At 35.7% G+C, this 17,628-nt stretch overlaps 1 protein-coding gene across 2 annotated transcripts in view; it reads left to right on the plus strand.

Annotated features, from left to right (window-relative positions):
- The window catches only part of LOC117409283 (phosphatidylinositol 4-phosphate 5-kinase type-1 beta-like), a 54,488-nt gene that overhangs the window by 17,095 nt on the left and 19,765 nt on the right, over nt 1–17,628 (plus strand). Inside the window, exons 2-7 of one of the 2 annotated variants that reach the window (XM_059035178.1) lie at nt 3,129–3,391; nt 4,087–4,156; nt 5,683–5,813; nt 7,879–7,996; nt 10,714–10,866; nt 11,657–11,956. In XM_059035178.1, coding sequence (XP_058891161.1) covers nt 4,088–4,156; nt 5,683–5,813; nt 7,879–7,996; nt 10,714–10,866; nt 11,657–11,956 — 771 coding nt within the window. In that variant the 5' untranslated portion in view covers nt 3,129–3,391; nt 4,087. The remainder of the gene's footprint in view (nt 1–3,128; nt 3,392–4,086; nt 4,157–5,682; nt 5,814–7,878; nt 7,997–10,713; nt 10,867–11,656; nt 11,957–17,628) is intronic. The other variant, XM_059035172.1, reaches the window with a different exon arrangement.

The following is a 17,628-nucleotide window of genomic DNA, read 5'->3' on the forward strand; positions in this document are numbered from 1 at the left end:
GTAGGAGAGCTATTATAATGATTTGCTTAGCTATAAATTGTCTGTCTCTGACATGCACACGTGCGCACACACACACACACACACACAAACACGCACACGCGCACACGCGCGCACACACACACACTTTCTGTCGCTCAGAGCATGTATCTAACACATTTCTAGTCCTCTTTGAGCAGTGTATTATAACAGGATTATTATTACAGTAGCTTTGAGCTATATTTGATTAATTATGGAAGATCACAATATGTGATTCTTCACCAGTTCAGTGGTAATTGGATAATAAGCAGCAGCTCAGTATACATACTGATGAATAGTCTATAGAAGGGTATGTAACTCATTCCAGGTTGTTGCATTGAAATGCTGCTGGTGGTGCCTTTGCAGGTTCCGCTGGCTCTCAGCCACACTAAGCACAAATCTCACCCGATGAAAGGTTCCCCCTGTCAAAGGCAACTGATTAGTGGCGCCTTCGCACTGCTGTCTTGTGACTGGTGCTGTGTTCAGTTATTTCAACTCCTAAGTCATGGTCTCAGTCCAAGTCCAGGGTGAATTTATGTATCTCAGCAAGTGGTGGTTGTTACAGAATGTTACCTAGCTTCCCATCACATGTGTATGTTACTGTCAAGTTTCTTCTCTGCTGTTTCACCTTTCCAAGAACAAAGTAATTGTAAATTGATATCTTATTTATGTATGTATGCAAGTAATGAACATGTTTTAGACATGTATGTATGTGTACACTGTAGGTAATGTAGAACAGAATAAAATATGATGCTTTTTGAAGTAGCATGAATGGATGGATGTGTGTCTGTATTTACTGGGTCCTGTTTCTGTAGTCTGTGTTTTTTGTGAGCGTTAGTATCATACATTTATTATTCATTGATAGGGTTACATTTTCACTTTTGAAATCGGAAATAAAACTCATAATCTAGTGAAGAAAATTGCTTTTGAGTGATTTATAGGGTGCATCGAACATTTTGATTCCTTATGCTCTGTAACCTTCACTTTGAATTATGACCTAAGATGTCTGCCTTATTGTGGTCATATGACTTTGAGTTTATTGGACAATAAAGGCCTATTTGGGACAGTGGTTTTATACATGACACACAACTGCATTTTAAAATTCTCCAGGTAAGTGTCAGCTGTGGGTGTCGTAGAAGAAAAATGTACACCTTTGTGGCAGTCGTTTTACAAAGCTTCCCCTGTCACACTGCCAAAGCCTTATACTGTATCTCACAGACCAGTATGAGTCAATGCCCATGTAGTTTTCATATTTGTATAAACAACTGTATGCTGGAAGTGTTTCTGGTGTAAAAAAATAAAACCTACTACAAATAAAAACATACATTTCCCAGCGCAGCTAGGCAATGTCCCACTTTCCTGCCTTATCTATCATTGATTTGTTCTGAATACTTTAAACCTCCCCAACTACTGATTGACAGCACATTCCTACATTTCTATTGGAGAGACTGCTTGCGGGATTTAAAACGAGATTACAATTAGGAATGGAGGGTTGTTAGCAGGATTTAAAGTTGTATTATAGTTTAACATACAGAGGATTTAAAACATAATTGTAAATTGTGGCGAAATGTAAAACGATACCTACACACAAAAACCCCAAAAGAATGTGCCCATGACCTTAAGGATTTTGTTGTGGAACATAGCAAAGGACAGAAGGTACAACTTAAGTGTGCAAGTACTGTCAAGTTACTACTATGCATATTTTGACAGAAAAAAAAATGCTCAAGCATTTTGGAAAATAACCGAAAATACTCATTTCATACAGTATATCAAAAACGAAGGCCAGAAAAAAAACAATTTACATAAAACTAAAAATAAGCACAGAAAAATAAAATGAATAAACACCGAAAAACAGAAGCCCTAGTTTTAATCCAGTGCCTGTAGTTAAAAAATGCATCTACATACAAAATGTATTATTTAGTGTAGAAAACAAAATCATTAAAATATAGTAACCAAAGTAAACATTGACGACTACATGTACTAACAGCAAAGAACTGCAGTACACTACAGTGTAATGTGCAACAATTTAATGCATTTTACAAAAACAATACTACTGTAAATTGCAGTATTTATTGTAAAGTACTGCAGTAAATTGTTTCAGAGCTACATTGTTTTAACCAATAGCCATATCCATTACTGAGGTATTTTTCAATTCATCTATTTCAATTCATATGTACAAACTGTGCCATCAGAGATGCCATTACCCTTACATTAGGCCCCAGGGGATGCTTTGTTTTTGTTCGCTAATTCTCAATTTTCTACAGTATATCTAATACCCCTAACAGTGTTTGAATTGTGTTTAGTGTTACTGGTTGAGATGCATATCAAGTTTAAAGTTGTGCTCAAGTGTTATTCTGTGCAAATAATTTGAAAGAAGTGCATGTTGTGACTTTTTTTTTTTTTTTTTTTTTTATAAATCCCCCTTACTATTATGTTGCTTTGGTCGGAATCACAATGACTATGCTATTCCTCTTAACTGCAATGCGTGACATGATCTGTTTGAGCAGTGTTGAAGATGGCATTTCTCCACATTCCATTCAGAATTGCTATAACCCATTCTCTACACAGCAGAATTTTCATAGCACAACAGTTCTTATCTAGCCTAATATGGTTTTCCAGCAGACTGAAGATGTGTCAGCCTGGAGAGTGGAATATATTAAGCAGAACTCATTTTTACTGAAAAAATACATTATCGCTGTAATGGCTGCCTACAGCCATTCAAATGAATTTGAACATGGTCCCTGCTATGCATTTTTTCCAGAGAAGATCTTCCAGAACATATTCAGTTTAAATATCAAAGGAGTAGTTTAAATCCCTTTTCTCTCTTCATTACCAGCTTTTACCTGAATCCCTTTTGCTTCAACATTACAGATCATTTGTTCGCTAATGTTAATCTGGTGTGGAACATGGGGGAATTAGTGCTAAACCAGCTGCTTGTAACATTTAAAGCTGCAGTGCCCCACTATCACAGTTCATTTCATAATTACAATATGACGAGTACTTCTTTTCAGTTCTAATTTCAATTCCACACCCACTCGACTCAAACTTTTTTGGCTTTCCAGTTAGTTTACATTTCCACCCTCCATAAAGCTTCCATGTATTCTCTTTTTCAGTCTTCGAACAACTCAGTCAGGCTCCTGTTACTGCCCAGTGCATCAAGAGATTATGAATATCTCCTACACTCCTAATGGAAGAAACCTAAAATGTGAACAAAGGAAAGACGCTTTTGTTATACAGATAACATTTTGTAAATAAAGTATGTATGTTTCAGGAAAATCTTTTTTATGCTATTTAACAGGATGCAAGATTAGAGGTCACATGACTGAATTATGCAGCCGCCGTGATACGCAGATGACTTACACATTGTTTAAGCAAGGTATTTGAAGCATGGCTTTTTAAATAACATATTTTTCACATTTAAACTAGTAGGATGTAGTTTTACTTAGAAAATGGTCCCATTTGCATTGCATGTAATAAAGAAAGCATAATGCTCTTAGCGCATTATATACTGGGTTGCTGAATTGTTAATTGCAGATCTCCAATTACCATAATGTGCTGCTACTGGACTTTTACCATTTAAAAAACCAAACTGCTTTTCAAATTACATTCAAAATGAAACCAATATAGATGTTCCAGCTATGTACTTACATTTGTACCTTCAGTACGGTAATTTATTAATGGATAAAACCACTTATGACAATGATTTGAAAAATGAGGATACAGGGAAGGTAATGAAGCAACTGCTTCCATGCCAAAATCACAAACAGATTTGCCTTATTTATAACTATACCGTTGATAATGTATGGTATTTATGATACGTAATTCTTGTTTTAAATTGTATAGAACCTTTTTTGCATCTTTATTCAATTGAAAAAAATATATAAATACAAAAAAATAAACACTACAATTTAAAGTGTTCTGTTCCACAAAAGCCAGGTATAAATGTTCATTTTACAGAGAAGTGATTATTTTTATTTTTTTCTTAGCTTTGAACTGACTTTTGGGATGTCTTGACTTGTTCATGTTGATATCAGAAACAATTTTTTCTCATGCTAGTATTTTTTTTTTTAGGATGTCATCTGCCACTGAAAATGGAGTTGGAGTGTCAGGGAAACAAAATGGGGAGAAAACCTACAAAAAGGTAAATGTACTGTGAACGTCAACATACGCTGCACTGCAGTGGAACCCTGTACAAGAAAACCATCACAGAGCTGCCAGCCAGCTGTCTTGAAAACTTGCCATATCCCTTATCGTGATTATATCACACAGCATGTGTATGTTTGAGTCCATGCAATGCTGGGTTATCAGAATCACTTTTAAAATGAGTCCATTTTGGACAGAAATGCAAAGGCTTAATAACCCAAAGAGAGGTCAAGGTCACAAAAACAATGGTTAAAGAAAGGGACTTGTAACCAGGAGGTCCCCCCGGTTCAAATCCCGGCTCACTCATTGACTCACTGTGTGACCCTGAGCAAGTCACTTAGCCTCCTTGTGCTCCGTCCTTCGGGTGAGATGTTGTTGTAAGTGACTCTGCATCTGATGCATAGTTCATACACCCTAGTCTCTGTAAGCCACCTTGGAAAAAGGCGTCTGCTAAATAAGTAAATAAATAAATAAATAAATAATAGCATCAGTAATAAAACAAACTTAAATGAGATGGTTGCAGTAATTGCATCAATTAAATATGTGAATAAAACCAAGATTAACTGAGGTTAATTTTTTTTAATCTCATTTTTTTTTATCGCTGGACAGCTCCGATTATAACATTTTGGTTTTAAAATAACAAACCAAATGTGAGGATGTTTCATAACTGACATAATTGTTTTTTTTTTTCAGTTAGGCTTGGGCTTACAGTACATTGTTTTATTTTCTTCTTTGCTTTATAATTATGAGCATTTTCAGGAGATACAGGTCATTTAACAGTCAGTATTTCAGTCCATCAGCGCCTCTCAGCCTAATAATAATAATAATAATAATAATAATAATAATAATAATAATAATAATTTTAAGGCCTGGTCTTCAGCTCTCCCCACAAGACTACATGGATTGACATACATACATTTCAGCAAGAAACAAACATCTACATGTGTTATTTAAAAAAAGGTCAAGGCATAATGGGGAAGTTATTTTGTGCAAACAAATGTTCATGATGAGACACTCTACTCTTGTGGTTAAAGATTGGCTCCCCACACATCCTGAGTTAAAGTTGCTGTTCAGCCACTGACTGCATGACCTTGGCAAAGACACTTAATTTGCTTGTGCTTCAGTCCCAAACACCCACATACTCAACCATGGAAAATAAATTCAATAAACTTAACATTCTAGCAAGATAGTTTTCAATTAAATATAAAATTGCATTCAATTCTATTTATTATATTGCTAATGAAAGTGGTTGTCTTGCTCAGCCCACTTCCTAATAGCTAGTCTGTTTTAATAGATAGTAGCCTTCTGTAAAATGTTAGCAAAATATATATTTTGTCAGAATTTTATAGCCCCCTCTTCATAAAGGGTCAACTGTTTTAGGAGCTTTGGAAGATCCAATGGGTGTCATCAGACAATGACATCACAGCTGAATATCTCACAGTTTCAATAAGCATTAGGGGAACATTATTAGAAATGGAGGACATTATGCTGATGTGCTTACTGTATATTGTGTTTTATTTTCAGACAACATCCTCTGCGTTGAAGGGAGCTATCCAGCTGGGAATAGGGTACGCCGTAGGGAATCTTACTTCTAAGCCAGACAGAGATGTGCTTATGCAGGATTTCTACGTAGTGGAAAGTGTGTTTTTACCAAGGTAAGTGCTGGGACAGAATGTTACCCTTTTGGGGCTCATTACTTTGCTGTGGTTTTTGCTAACTGAAAGCTTATACTGGAGTATCCAGATGGTGTAGGTTAAAAAACAAAAAAAGGCTGTCCCTTACAATAAGATACTGCAGTATTATGGCAATACATTTGCAGGGTGTTCTAAAAGTTTGCTCTTACGCTGCTCCATGTCATATTTTCTGACACCATTCCTGTGTGTGTGTGTGTGTGTGTGTATATATAGTATATATGTATAAAAAAAAATCATAAATGTAAGCTGTGTGTGACAGATATTTCAATCTTGCTGTAACAACATATTTGCATTGTGCTAAAAATAGTCAGTTTTGTTCTTTTTTAGGGCCCTCATTAAAAAATATGGCGACCCTTATACTCTTATCGTGTCCGTCCATCTATTGGTCTGTCTGTCCATCTGTCACACTCTACATGGTGAACACGATAAATGCCTTGATCTTGCACCATTTATCATACACTCCTAGCCCCCTACAGGCATTTCAGACTGCGTCAGCTATAACACAATTAACTTGATTTTATACACATTTTTAACTTTCACTTACTGTGCACTTATTAAGCTATTATGAGGACCTTCTGTATGTGCGTGAGCTGGTTTCTTAGAGAAAAGGTTTCATTGCTTTTGCACCTCTCCTGTGTGCAGCATGCAGCAGATTTGTCCTTGACTGAGTTTACGACACCCACACTTGACAATGAACACCTTTATTTTAGGTGAAGGAACTCTTTGGACTAAAACTGTACGCATTTTTCTTCTGAGCAGCTTGGCTTCAGCATTTTTAAAAGACAGAGAATTTCAAGCCGGCTTTTCTAACTTAGAAAATGAAAAGCCCGTAGTTTGGTGGCCCCACAGAGAAATTAAAAATACTGGTTAGCTCATTACCTTTGTATTTTTGTTCAAAGCAATTGCATTAGTTAGCATTCAGCCAGCATGTTGGTCTGTTACCCTCATTCTAAATGTCTAAAAGTTGCTGTAAAATAAATTGGGTTTGAGAACCGCTGAGGCAATTTATCTCTGGTGACAAATTGCCAGGGATGTCAGCAAGAGAAAAAAATTCCTCCACAGGAATGACCCTTAACTCTTATCTGTGAGAGCCTTGATGAGAAATAGAGTAGTTAATACTCTTATCATGTCCTAACAGTAAATTCTTCATTTGCTTTTAAGCCGAGCGATGAAGAGGAAACTTTTTGATGAGGTGCATTTATAAAACACCAATGACTGCTCTTAAAAGAAGCAGATTCTACCCAACTGTCATTCCAACCAGCTGCTGAAAATATATTTTCAGATTATTATTATAATTTTGTCTTGCATCATGAGAATATTTTACATTATTAAAACACGTTTCTAAAGGTCACTAAGTTAAGAGTAGTAGTAGGTGTGAGAAACGCTGGAACAAGTTGGGAGATGGTAGATATTCTTTAAACAGGAATGACCACAACCACAAAATCAGCTTCCAGCCTGGAGAAAGGAAAAAAAACAAAAAAAAAAAAAACATTTTATTGAGGACAACTGTACACATCTGGGTTTTACTTTAACAATGAGAGCCTTTAAAAACAGTTTTCACTTAGCAATTAATGTCCAAAAACTTCTAAAATGGGATTGTTTCGCTTTGGCATGCTATTACACTGCATGGATTACTGTAGCACGGCAATAAATACGTCTTTTGAAAACTGTAAATTTATCTAACTTGTTTTTTAGCCAATTTAATAGATTTGCATAGGTTCAACTGTACACCGAGTACACTGTTTATTATAAAACTGGAACAAGAAACCACCATTGGGCATACAGACACATCAGTCATGCACAAAAATGTTCTATGTGTTTATGTGTCTAGGATCTCTATTCAACATATATGCATGAACAACCAGTTTGTGTCTCCCATACTAATAATCTTTAACCTAATGGTCTTACTGATCAGCTTCTCTGATCAACTTATCTACAGTATTGGTTGGTTTGTATATAGTAAACTTATAATCTATTTTACCAGTATTGTTAAATCATGGCAATCTGTTTCTCCTATTTTGTATAGCGAAGGCAGCAACCTGACCCCAGCACATCACTACCCAGATTTCCGGTTCAAGACCTACGCTCCCTTAGCATTCCGCTACTTCAGAGAACTCTTTGGGATCAAGCCAGATGATTACTTGGTAAGACGCCATCTTTTGTCCAGTGTTGAGCAATACACTGAGTCAGTAACAGAAAAAGCAAGAGGCTTTAAAGCTCTCTAGGTTTGCCCTTCTTATATCTTTGAATAAAAAGGCAAACGATGATTTCCCTGAACTGTGATCTATTGCATAACACTTTCACTGCTGGTACTAAACGACACCTTTCCTGTAGCACTACAGCGCAGGGCAGCCATTGCTTTTGTGATGTGTGCTGTTGTACTGTGAAGGACTGTATGTTTCTGGATTGAACCAGACAGATATTGCTTTTCTTTATTACCCTTTACTGTACATGATATATTATTTAAATGGATATAAGTGATACTGTTTACATTATTTTAATTGTCTGTACAACAAGATAGAATTAGATGTAATTACCCACTGGAATTGTGTTCATTAAACACTAATTGAGGGCTTTCAGGTAGACATTTCAGCCAAACCTACTATTTCTGTAGATTTGTGAGTATGACCTCATTAAACTGGCTTGTAGATGAGAATAAATATTTCAGTACATCAGTATGATTTTAAAACCACTTCTGTGGAGGACAAAACAAACAATATAACACCCATCTCTGTTTATTTCCTGTATGAAACATTCAGTATGTTTCCAGTACATGCTGTGCTGTCCTGCATTATCTGTCTGAGAAATCAGCCTGCAAAATGCATTCCAAATGATAAAGATGTAGGAAAACAAAGGGTTCACTTTCTGAATGCATATTTCCCGAAGCATATGTAAATCTAAAACACTCTGCATATATGTTTATCTGCAAGCTGCCATATAATATTTCTATTGGCTTATAGCAATATCACTATGGGCAACTTGGATTCTAGCATTGAACTGTGTTTTGATATGAATTTTACAGTAAAGTAAAATATTCTTTCATTCTTTCGCATTAAGTGGTTGGCTCTTTAGGTCTCTAATTATCTCTCAAAATGTTTAAATCAAAATGGTTTTATTTACATGACCAGATACACAAGTTATACCACAGCAACTCTCTCTTTCTCTCCCTCTGCCTTTGGATGCTTGTATGCTTGACTGCTTGAAAATCCATTTTCTTATTAGCTTTATTATTACTTTACCCTCATAAGAGTTGATCGTAGTAAAAGAAAAAGTGTATTAAAGTATACTGAAAGCATGGTATAGGTATTGTAAAGCCCAGGGAGTTATGGTAAAGCTTATAATAACACATTGCAAACATAAGGAGGCAGTGTGGTCCAGTGGTTAAAGTCCAGGGCTTGTAACCAGAAGGCCACCGGTTCAAATCACACTCGGCCACTGACTGACTCACTGTGTGACACTGAACAAATCACTTAACCTCCTTGTGCTCCATCCTGCGGATGAGATGTTAAATCAGTGTCCTATTGTAAGTGACACTGCATATAATGCACAGTTCACAGCTTACCTCTGTAAAGCGCTTTGTGATGGTGTCCACTATGAAAGGCGCTGTATAAAAATAAAGATATTATTATTATTATTATTATTATTATTATTATTGTAAACAGTAAATGCATATTATTACCATGAGAAAAGCCAGGGAACATTAGCAAATTAGCAAAATTATCAGAAGGTTGCTATGGAAGTAGTAGTTGTAATAATTAAACTGTTTAATTTACTCCTAATTTGGTGCTGTCAGGTTGGGTATGGACTCTGTAAGGTTACAAAAATATTCAATTTATCACTAATGAAACGAAACTATCTAACAAGTACACTGTAGACCAAATTCATCTTATTAGGTGTCCACCTTTGAACATCAACAAATGTAGACACTTCTGGCATTTAAGTATGATACTTTTTAAGGAAAAAGACAGTTGAAAGTTGACAGTCCATCCTTTTAGGTATGCAAATAGCTCATTATTATTACATTATCTTGATAGTTATAATAAGAGGTAAGAAAATGGATTTTAACATTATCAAAACAGAGGGAAAATAGGAACAACTTAAGTGGGAATGTTTTTAGAATTTTTTTTGTTTTTAAGAATTACAAAACTGTGTGAAACCGTTTGTGGCTGGCAGTTCATCATGTAGTGAATGTTGCACTTTTATGGTCTTGATTAACGCAAGATTGGACACAGTTGGGTGTTAGTCTGTATTTTAACCACATCCTGTGTCGGAGGGAAGCCATTGTGAAAGTGTTTATTCCTGATAGTCCTGTCCCTTGAGGGTTACAACTACATTAGCTGCAAGACTTTTTTTTTTGTCTACACTGTTGCCAGACCCATATAAAAAACAGTAAACATTGTTATCTTATGTTTTAAACACATTTTACCATGTAAAATATTAAATAAATACAAATTGTAAAAAAATATATATTAATATGGCATTTATGATTTAATGTGTAAACATTTATGGCTGTTTTCACAGACCTTTCTAATGTTATCTAAGTTACCTGAGATAAGGTAGTCGAAGACTATTGCTAATCTGTCAAACCATCCAGCAAAGCAGATTTAAAACCTTAGTAGTACCATATAAGTATGGGTATTTTGGAGCACTATTGCAATGTAACTGCATTATAATTACTGCAGTACTTTTTGTATGGTTCAGTTGTGTCTACAGTATAAATCACTGTGGTAAAATCCTACCTGTAGTTATAGTTTTTCATACAGGAATATTAGAAGAGGTAGGGTCTAATCCGAATAAATTCAGAACATTGTGATTGAATACTGGTCCCGCTTTTAACACATGTTCACATTTTTCTTTCCAGTACTCCATATGTAATGAACCATTAATAGAGCTGTCCAATCCAGGTGCCAGCAGTTCCCTGTTTTATCTAACAAGTGATGATGAGTTCATTATCAAGACTGTACAGAACAAAGAAGCTGAATTTCTTCAGAAGCTGTTGCCTGGGTATTACATGGTAAGAAAAGAATCTCCCAAACATGTTGAATGCTACTTATTTGTTTTAAATGGGGGGGGGGGGGGGGGGGGGGAATATGCCCTCCTCTGCAGGTTATTTTTCATATCCTAGCATTCATTTGATTACAATATTTACTTCTACCATTATTATTATGCTTTTTTTTCATTACTATTTAAAAAAGCATTTCAGTGTAGTAGACATTTCCACAATATGATATACTCGTCCAAACAGTTATCAGCTAGACTTAGAAGTTTACCTCTCTTTCACACTACTCCTAAAGAGGAAGTGAGAAACATTAGTATGTTTAAATGCCTATATATAAATCACTTGCTTAAAACTTGGCTTACAGTCATTTTAGTTGTGGGAATACTGAATACGCCCTTATAGTTTATAAATTCATGGCCATGACATAATTGATGAGGTTTTTAATACTCACTGGCAGCTCTACACAGCAAACTTGCATGTAGAATTTCACATGTGGTTTGAAATGCAAATTCTGTCAACTTACAAATACAAATATTCTCTGCTAAAAAGGGGGGGGGTCTTAATACCAGCGCCATTTAAACCATCAAAATAGGCATGTTTTGAACCAAGGTTATGGAAAGTGATTATGCAACAGTGTATATGATTCTCTTTAGTGTGTTTTTTATCTTTAAAAGAATGTAGAGTAACAGGAAGGGACTTTTTTATGGGCATTCAACATGACAATCCTATGTCTCTAATGTATTGCAACACTAGCAAGCATTTTGTTAATAGAAAATACACATTTTGCCATTTGTCTTTGTTTCAGAACTTAAATCAGAATCCGAGGACACTTTTGCCAAAGTTTTATGGCCTGTACTGTGTGCAATCTGGGGGTATAAACATTAGAATTGTTGTCATGAACAATGTGCTTCCCCGCTCAGTGAAAATGCACTACAAGTACGATTTGAAAGGTTCAACCTACAAGCGCAGAGCGTCCCGCAAGGAGAGGGAAAAGTCCAGCCCCACGTATAAGGATCTGGATTTTTTACAAGACATGCACGAAGGCTTGTATTTTGAAGCCGAAACCTATAATGCCTTAATGAAGACAGTACAGAGGGATTGCAGGGTAAGTGCCTGTAAGGATCATAATGTTTGCTGGTTTCTCACATGATGTTAGCAGGCATCGGATGTTCAAAGGCCCCCTGATTGGTCAAGTGTGTAAAATTCTATAGTAGAATTTTAAGGGGTAGATGTTATAGCATTTTTAATTTTATCTATCTATCTATATATATATAATTACTTTGAATCAAAGGCAGCAGTGATTAGAAGTACTGTACTACGTATTGAAGTTTATTTCTGAGGATTTGTGATGCATTAAACACAGAACATAAACCATGGTAGAAATCACATAAAATAAGAGGGGCTTAGTGCCAAGTTATAAGCCCTGAATTTTCCTAATCTTCAGAAATGTCTATAGTTCATTTTTAGCGCCGTGTTGCTAAAGATCTTCTCCTTACAAATGCATTTTCCACTTTTATTGTACAAAATAGCTTATAACTGCCATTTTCTGAATTTCCTGTAAGTAATTTTCCAGCATCTTTTTGTTAGTTTTTTCCTGTCGTGATGTTTGCAGTGGTTTCGCTAATATGGAGTTGTATTAATATTCTCTGCATAGCTGTCTCTAACTGACTGGGCTTGGCCATGATACTGCACTTTCTGATTTCTCAGTGAAATCATGTGATAATTTGACTGTAACAGGGGTGTAATAGGGCTGTGGGCATCCACTGACAGACCGTAGAGATTGGAGAGACACGGAGGTTGATGTTGACACGACACTCAGGATTTATTTATAAGCAAAACAACCATGTGTGCATGGGCGAGAATACACACACAGCATTGTAAACAAAATAATTACAAAAAGGCAAAATAAAACAGCTGCCAATAAGTGCTTCCAATAAAAGAGAGGTTCCACTCAGCAATCTCCCTGACACACACTTAAATAGACTGGGTGGGTTTAAAACCCCTAACCTAATCTCTATTCTTAAATACCAAGGATCCCAGTTTACACACAGTGATCCTCAGTTGTGCTCATGAACCCAGTTAAACACACAGATTGAAGTCCCCTAACCTAAACCCTATTCTTAAATGCCAAGGATCCCAGTTTACACACAGTCCCCAGTTAGACACACAGAGTCAAGTAGTTGGTTCAATCACCATGGATATACACACACAGCCATGCATGCTCTCCACAGATTCACAGCCCTTCACCTCTGGCTTGCAGAGAACAAAGGATTTGCTTTCTTGCTCCTATTTACAACAGGTGGCCAGGGTTAATTGACAATCAATTATCACCTGGCCACCCCCACACCTGTCTTGTTATAAAGGCATTCTCATTCCCAGCCCTCCCATATTTAGCACAAAATTAAACTAACTTTATTTACAGAAACAAAACATACTATTTAAATGTATGCCTTTTAAACTGTAAACTCCATCTGTTTCTATGCTGTACTTGGGTCAAACATGTTGTGTAGGCCACACTGTCACATGATTTCTCTGCGATCAGGAAGTGCAGCCATATAGTCAAACAACATGACCTGCTCCAGACAAGCTCAAAGCAACTGGCAGCTATAGACAAAATATTAATAAATAAAATTCCCATGTCCAGGGGATGCTGTGTGTCATTAAGGTGTCTGAAAGGGAAAGGCACTGTGTAAGAAACTGCAAAGTAATAGAACATGTGATTACTTTATCTTGAACAACAGCTTTTTTTAAAGTAAATGCCTCTATATCCTGAAAGTATCAACATCCATCCTGTAAGTCTGCACATGAGGAAATCAAACAATGTAACTCAGACAGAAATATGAGAAATTACTTACAGGTCTGAGCAGGTTTGCTGAGTGAACCAGCAGGACTACTGTGCTGTTTTGAGACTTAAATACAAAGCAGGTTGATGTACTGTAAGATCCCTCATCAGGGGGATTTTTATGACCTGAAAAAATAATGGTGCGCTTTCCTTGGATTTAAATTTCAGTTTATGTCAGTGTTACATGCATTAAAATTAAAATACATTTTATTTGCAAGTCAATTTCTCCAGCCATTTCACAACTTTATGAGCCAAAAACAACCACATTTGTAAATATGTGTAACTTGAAAATATTGAAATGTATGGCTGTTACAAAGACTTTGTAAACTGTTGGAATGCCAGGAGGTTTCTGCAGTGAGGTTCCATTTTAATACAAAGTGATTTGTAATGTGAGCTTTAGCTAGTGGTGCAGGTGTAAGCTTTACCTCCCAAAGCAATGTATGAAATGTGTGTTTTCTCAAATAAGACGTGGAATTAGTGTTCAGTAACTAGTTTTGAAATTTCAAAACGCGCCACACAAGTCACAGCATGGTAACCAATGATAAGAACAGACCTTGGTTCAAATTGGCACAAATACTGAGATTACCATTGTATTAGCTGTTATCAACCAAGAAAAGAGAATAATTTAACACTTTGAGATTACATGCTGCATGTACATCCTGAAGGATGCATGCCAAAGTTGTAATTCAAATGAAAGTCACCTTCATCGTTGGGTCTTTATGAATTTAAATAGCAGTTGATTCATAATTCATCATCAAGTGAAAATTCATCATCAAGTGAAAAAGATTGTTTTGAAAAGAGCTGTCGTAGTTCTGCACTTGTCTTCTGGGGTTTTTGGTTGAAACTACAACAGCGGAAAAGCCCAGTGAGCCACATTGGTCTTTAAACATCATTGTGTAGATGTTAGCTTGGGTAATACAGGAAATACAATGAGTTGTGGAAAACAAATATGTGCTCTCGTTGGTTCCTGCTGCAATTAATATTTGCTGTACATATTTTATACAGTAATTCATATTTTATAAAGTGTTGCACGGAGGCCTGCTGAGTTTTGAATTTGTGCCTGTTTCAATTTGTGCCTGTTTCAATTTAACACATCACAATTTGCTGGCTTGAATACATTCAATAAATGTAAATTAGGTGCTTGCATATAGAAACTTGTCACATTGCTGTCATCGTTTTGGCTGACACATTTGGCTTAAACAATGCATGCAGAATAAGTATTGAGGATTTACTCGTGCTAGGGTGTTCTCAGAACCAAGAAGTGTACAGTGACATTTTATAAACTATGACTTTCATATGGGGGTATATGGACAGTAGTCACCCATTGTGTGGTGCAGAGTGAACATTGTAAAGATGAAATGCACATGTCCTGCACCAACTTGTAACAAATGAGGAAACATTATTACTGTGCTAGGGACTTCGATAAAACTGCCTGTGTCATTAATGATCATCGGTAGTGATAGAGAAGATTATGGGATGAATGTTAAGGCCATCGCATTAGACTCATGTTGACCTGAACAGTGTGTGCTCTGTGTTTGAATCAAGTTTCTCTGGGACCTGCCTCTAATACCTTTATGTCTCCCCGAGGTCTAGCTACAGTGTAAATAATAATAATAAAAAAATAAAGCTCCTGTCATTATAAGTGCATCAAATCCAAGCCAATTTCCATGTCAACCTTTACGTCAAGAAAGCATTCATTATTTCCATCCCATCTGCTGTTACTATATGAGCAAAGCCTGGATATATTGGCCATTCTCCAGTAAAATATCTGGCACCAGATTGTGACATTGTCAGTGTCTTGTTTTCATGTGGATCGGATTTCTTCTGAACCAAGTCCAAAAAAAAACAGATCGAGTCTCAGGTTCAGAAGTACATTTCCTCAAAAAAAAAAAAAAAAGATTGAAAGCAAATAGCTTTTTTTATTTTTATTTTAAATGACTGTCCTTTGTTTGCAATTGTTATTGTTATTGTTCTAGTTGACATATTCAAAATAGACATTTGCAACTCAGACTAGATAAGCAAAATGTCTGTATTGTTGTAAGAGCCAGCAGCACCTTAACCAGCTACTGTGTATTGACAGCAATAGAAAATGAAACTTGAATCACAGTATATGTTAATTAGATGGCAATGGCTCCTACAATACTACAGAATCTTTGCAGGTCTAGCAGGTGTCTGTGGTGAGAGCGAACCTAGAAGCAAGCTCCTTCTAGTCTCAGGTTGAGCACTACAGACTATATCAAAAATTGAATAATTTGAGAAATTGTAAGAAGAACCTCTTAAACAAATGGAGAACATGATAAAAAGGTAAAGGGGCAAGTATGAAAATGCAATTTTAAGCTCTTCTTTAAATGTATGTCCAAATACATTCTAAACAATTGCTATTATAATAGCCAGGATGCGATAAAAGGCTTTAACCAAAGGGAAACCATTTCGTCTTGTGTCTGTTGTAAAAGATTCAATGAACCAGAAGGTACAAATGATCCCCTCAATCCAAATGTAATACTGCACATATTGTTTTTCCATCTGCTGCTACATTTGTTCAGAGAAAATGAACGATGACAACGATGACATCGCAGGGTTTCAAGTACCTTGAGCTAAAGGACTTGTTTTAAGGACATGTTAAATGAACGGTGTTTGTGCTTGGAGGGAAATGTAAACGCCTTCTGTTATTAAATTGTCTATTTGTAGATACAGATCTGTCCCAGTTTAGCCTCTGAAGCAATCTGTAATTAGACCTAGAAAGGAAGTAGTGTCTGAGTTACACCCAGAAAAAGCAATATGGCAAAGGCCCGATGAAAACTTTGCTAGTTTAACATGCTGTCCCTTAAAGGAAGAGAGATTGATGCAGACTGCTGATAGGTGCTGATGGACTGAAATACTGACTGTTAAATGATCTGTATCTCCTGAAAATGCTCATAATTATAAAGCAAAGAAGAAAATAAAACAAACAATGTACAGAAAAAAAGCAATTACGTCAGTTATGAAACATCCTCACATTTGGTTTGTTATTTTAAAACCAAAATGTTATAATCAGGGCTGTCAAGAGATAAAAAAAAAATGAGAGAAAAAAAATTAAACTCAGTTAATCTTGGTTTTATTTAATTGTTATTTAAAAGTTCATATTAAATTTGTTTTATTACTGATGCTATTATTATTATTATTATTATTATTATTATTATTATTATTATTATTATTATTATTATTATCCAAAAAACAATCCAGCATATAAATTATGTTTTCCTGTTTCTGGATCTTATTTGTTGGTCCCACTTTATAGTTTTATATTTATTTACAATCTAGCATTTGCTGTTAAATTGTTTGAACCAACTGATAAATCACAATGGAGTCAGTGTTACTCAACTTACTGCATTTAAAATGATAAGTTTCCTTTACAGATAAACTGATGCTTTTCATTGCCATTTATATAATACTCATTTTAAATTCTCTTTTATTAATAACTTGAATTTGCCTAAATAAAACAAAACATTCACTGAGTAACGATTATATCAATTGTAAATAATATCGTTTAAAATAAATGTGGTTATTGAAATAATGTTCACGGGTCTGCAGTCGGTAGCTATCCAACAGCACTGGTTATAGTATCAGACTGAGCTTGATTCATGGGTTTGCAGCGATCCTGAATTTCTAAAAGAGTGCTCTGTCGATACTGACGGGTTTCATTTGTTCTATTGTTGTTGTCTGTAACAGAACTACTAGAAAGTGTATTTTGAGAAGTGAAAGCATGTTTAGCACGCAGGTGGTACAGCAGACTAGATGCACTTCTGTGATACTGGAACTCACTTTGACAGTGGATACAAGTAACCCTCTTTCTATCCAATGAACCGTCAGACAGTTTTTTAAAAATAAACTTCAGTTGGAGTGCGTGACTAATTTTATATTCAAACAATAACTACAGTCATTCAAACCTGGCATGC

This window comes from Acipenser ruthenus, chromosome 1, assembly GCF_902713425.1.
Source record: "Acipenser ruthenus chromosome 1, fAciRut3.2 maternal haplotype, whole genome shotgun sequence".
Lineage (NCBI taxonomy): Eukaryota > Metazoa > Chordata > Actinopteri > Acipenseriformes > Acipenseridae > Acipenser > Acipenser ruthenus.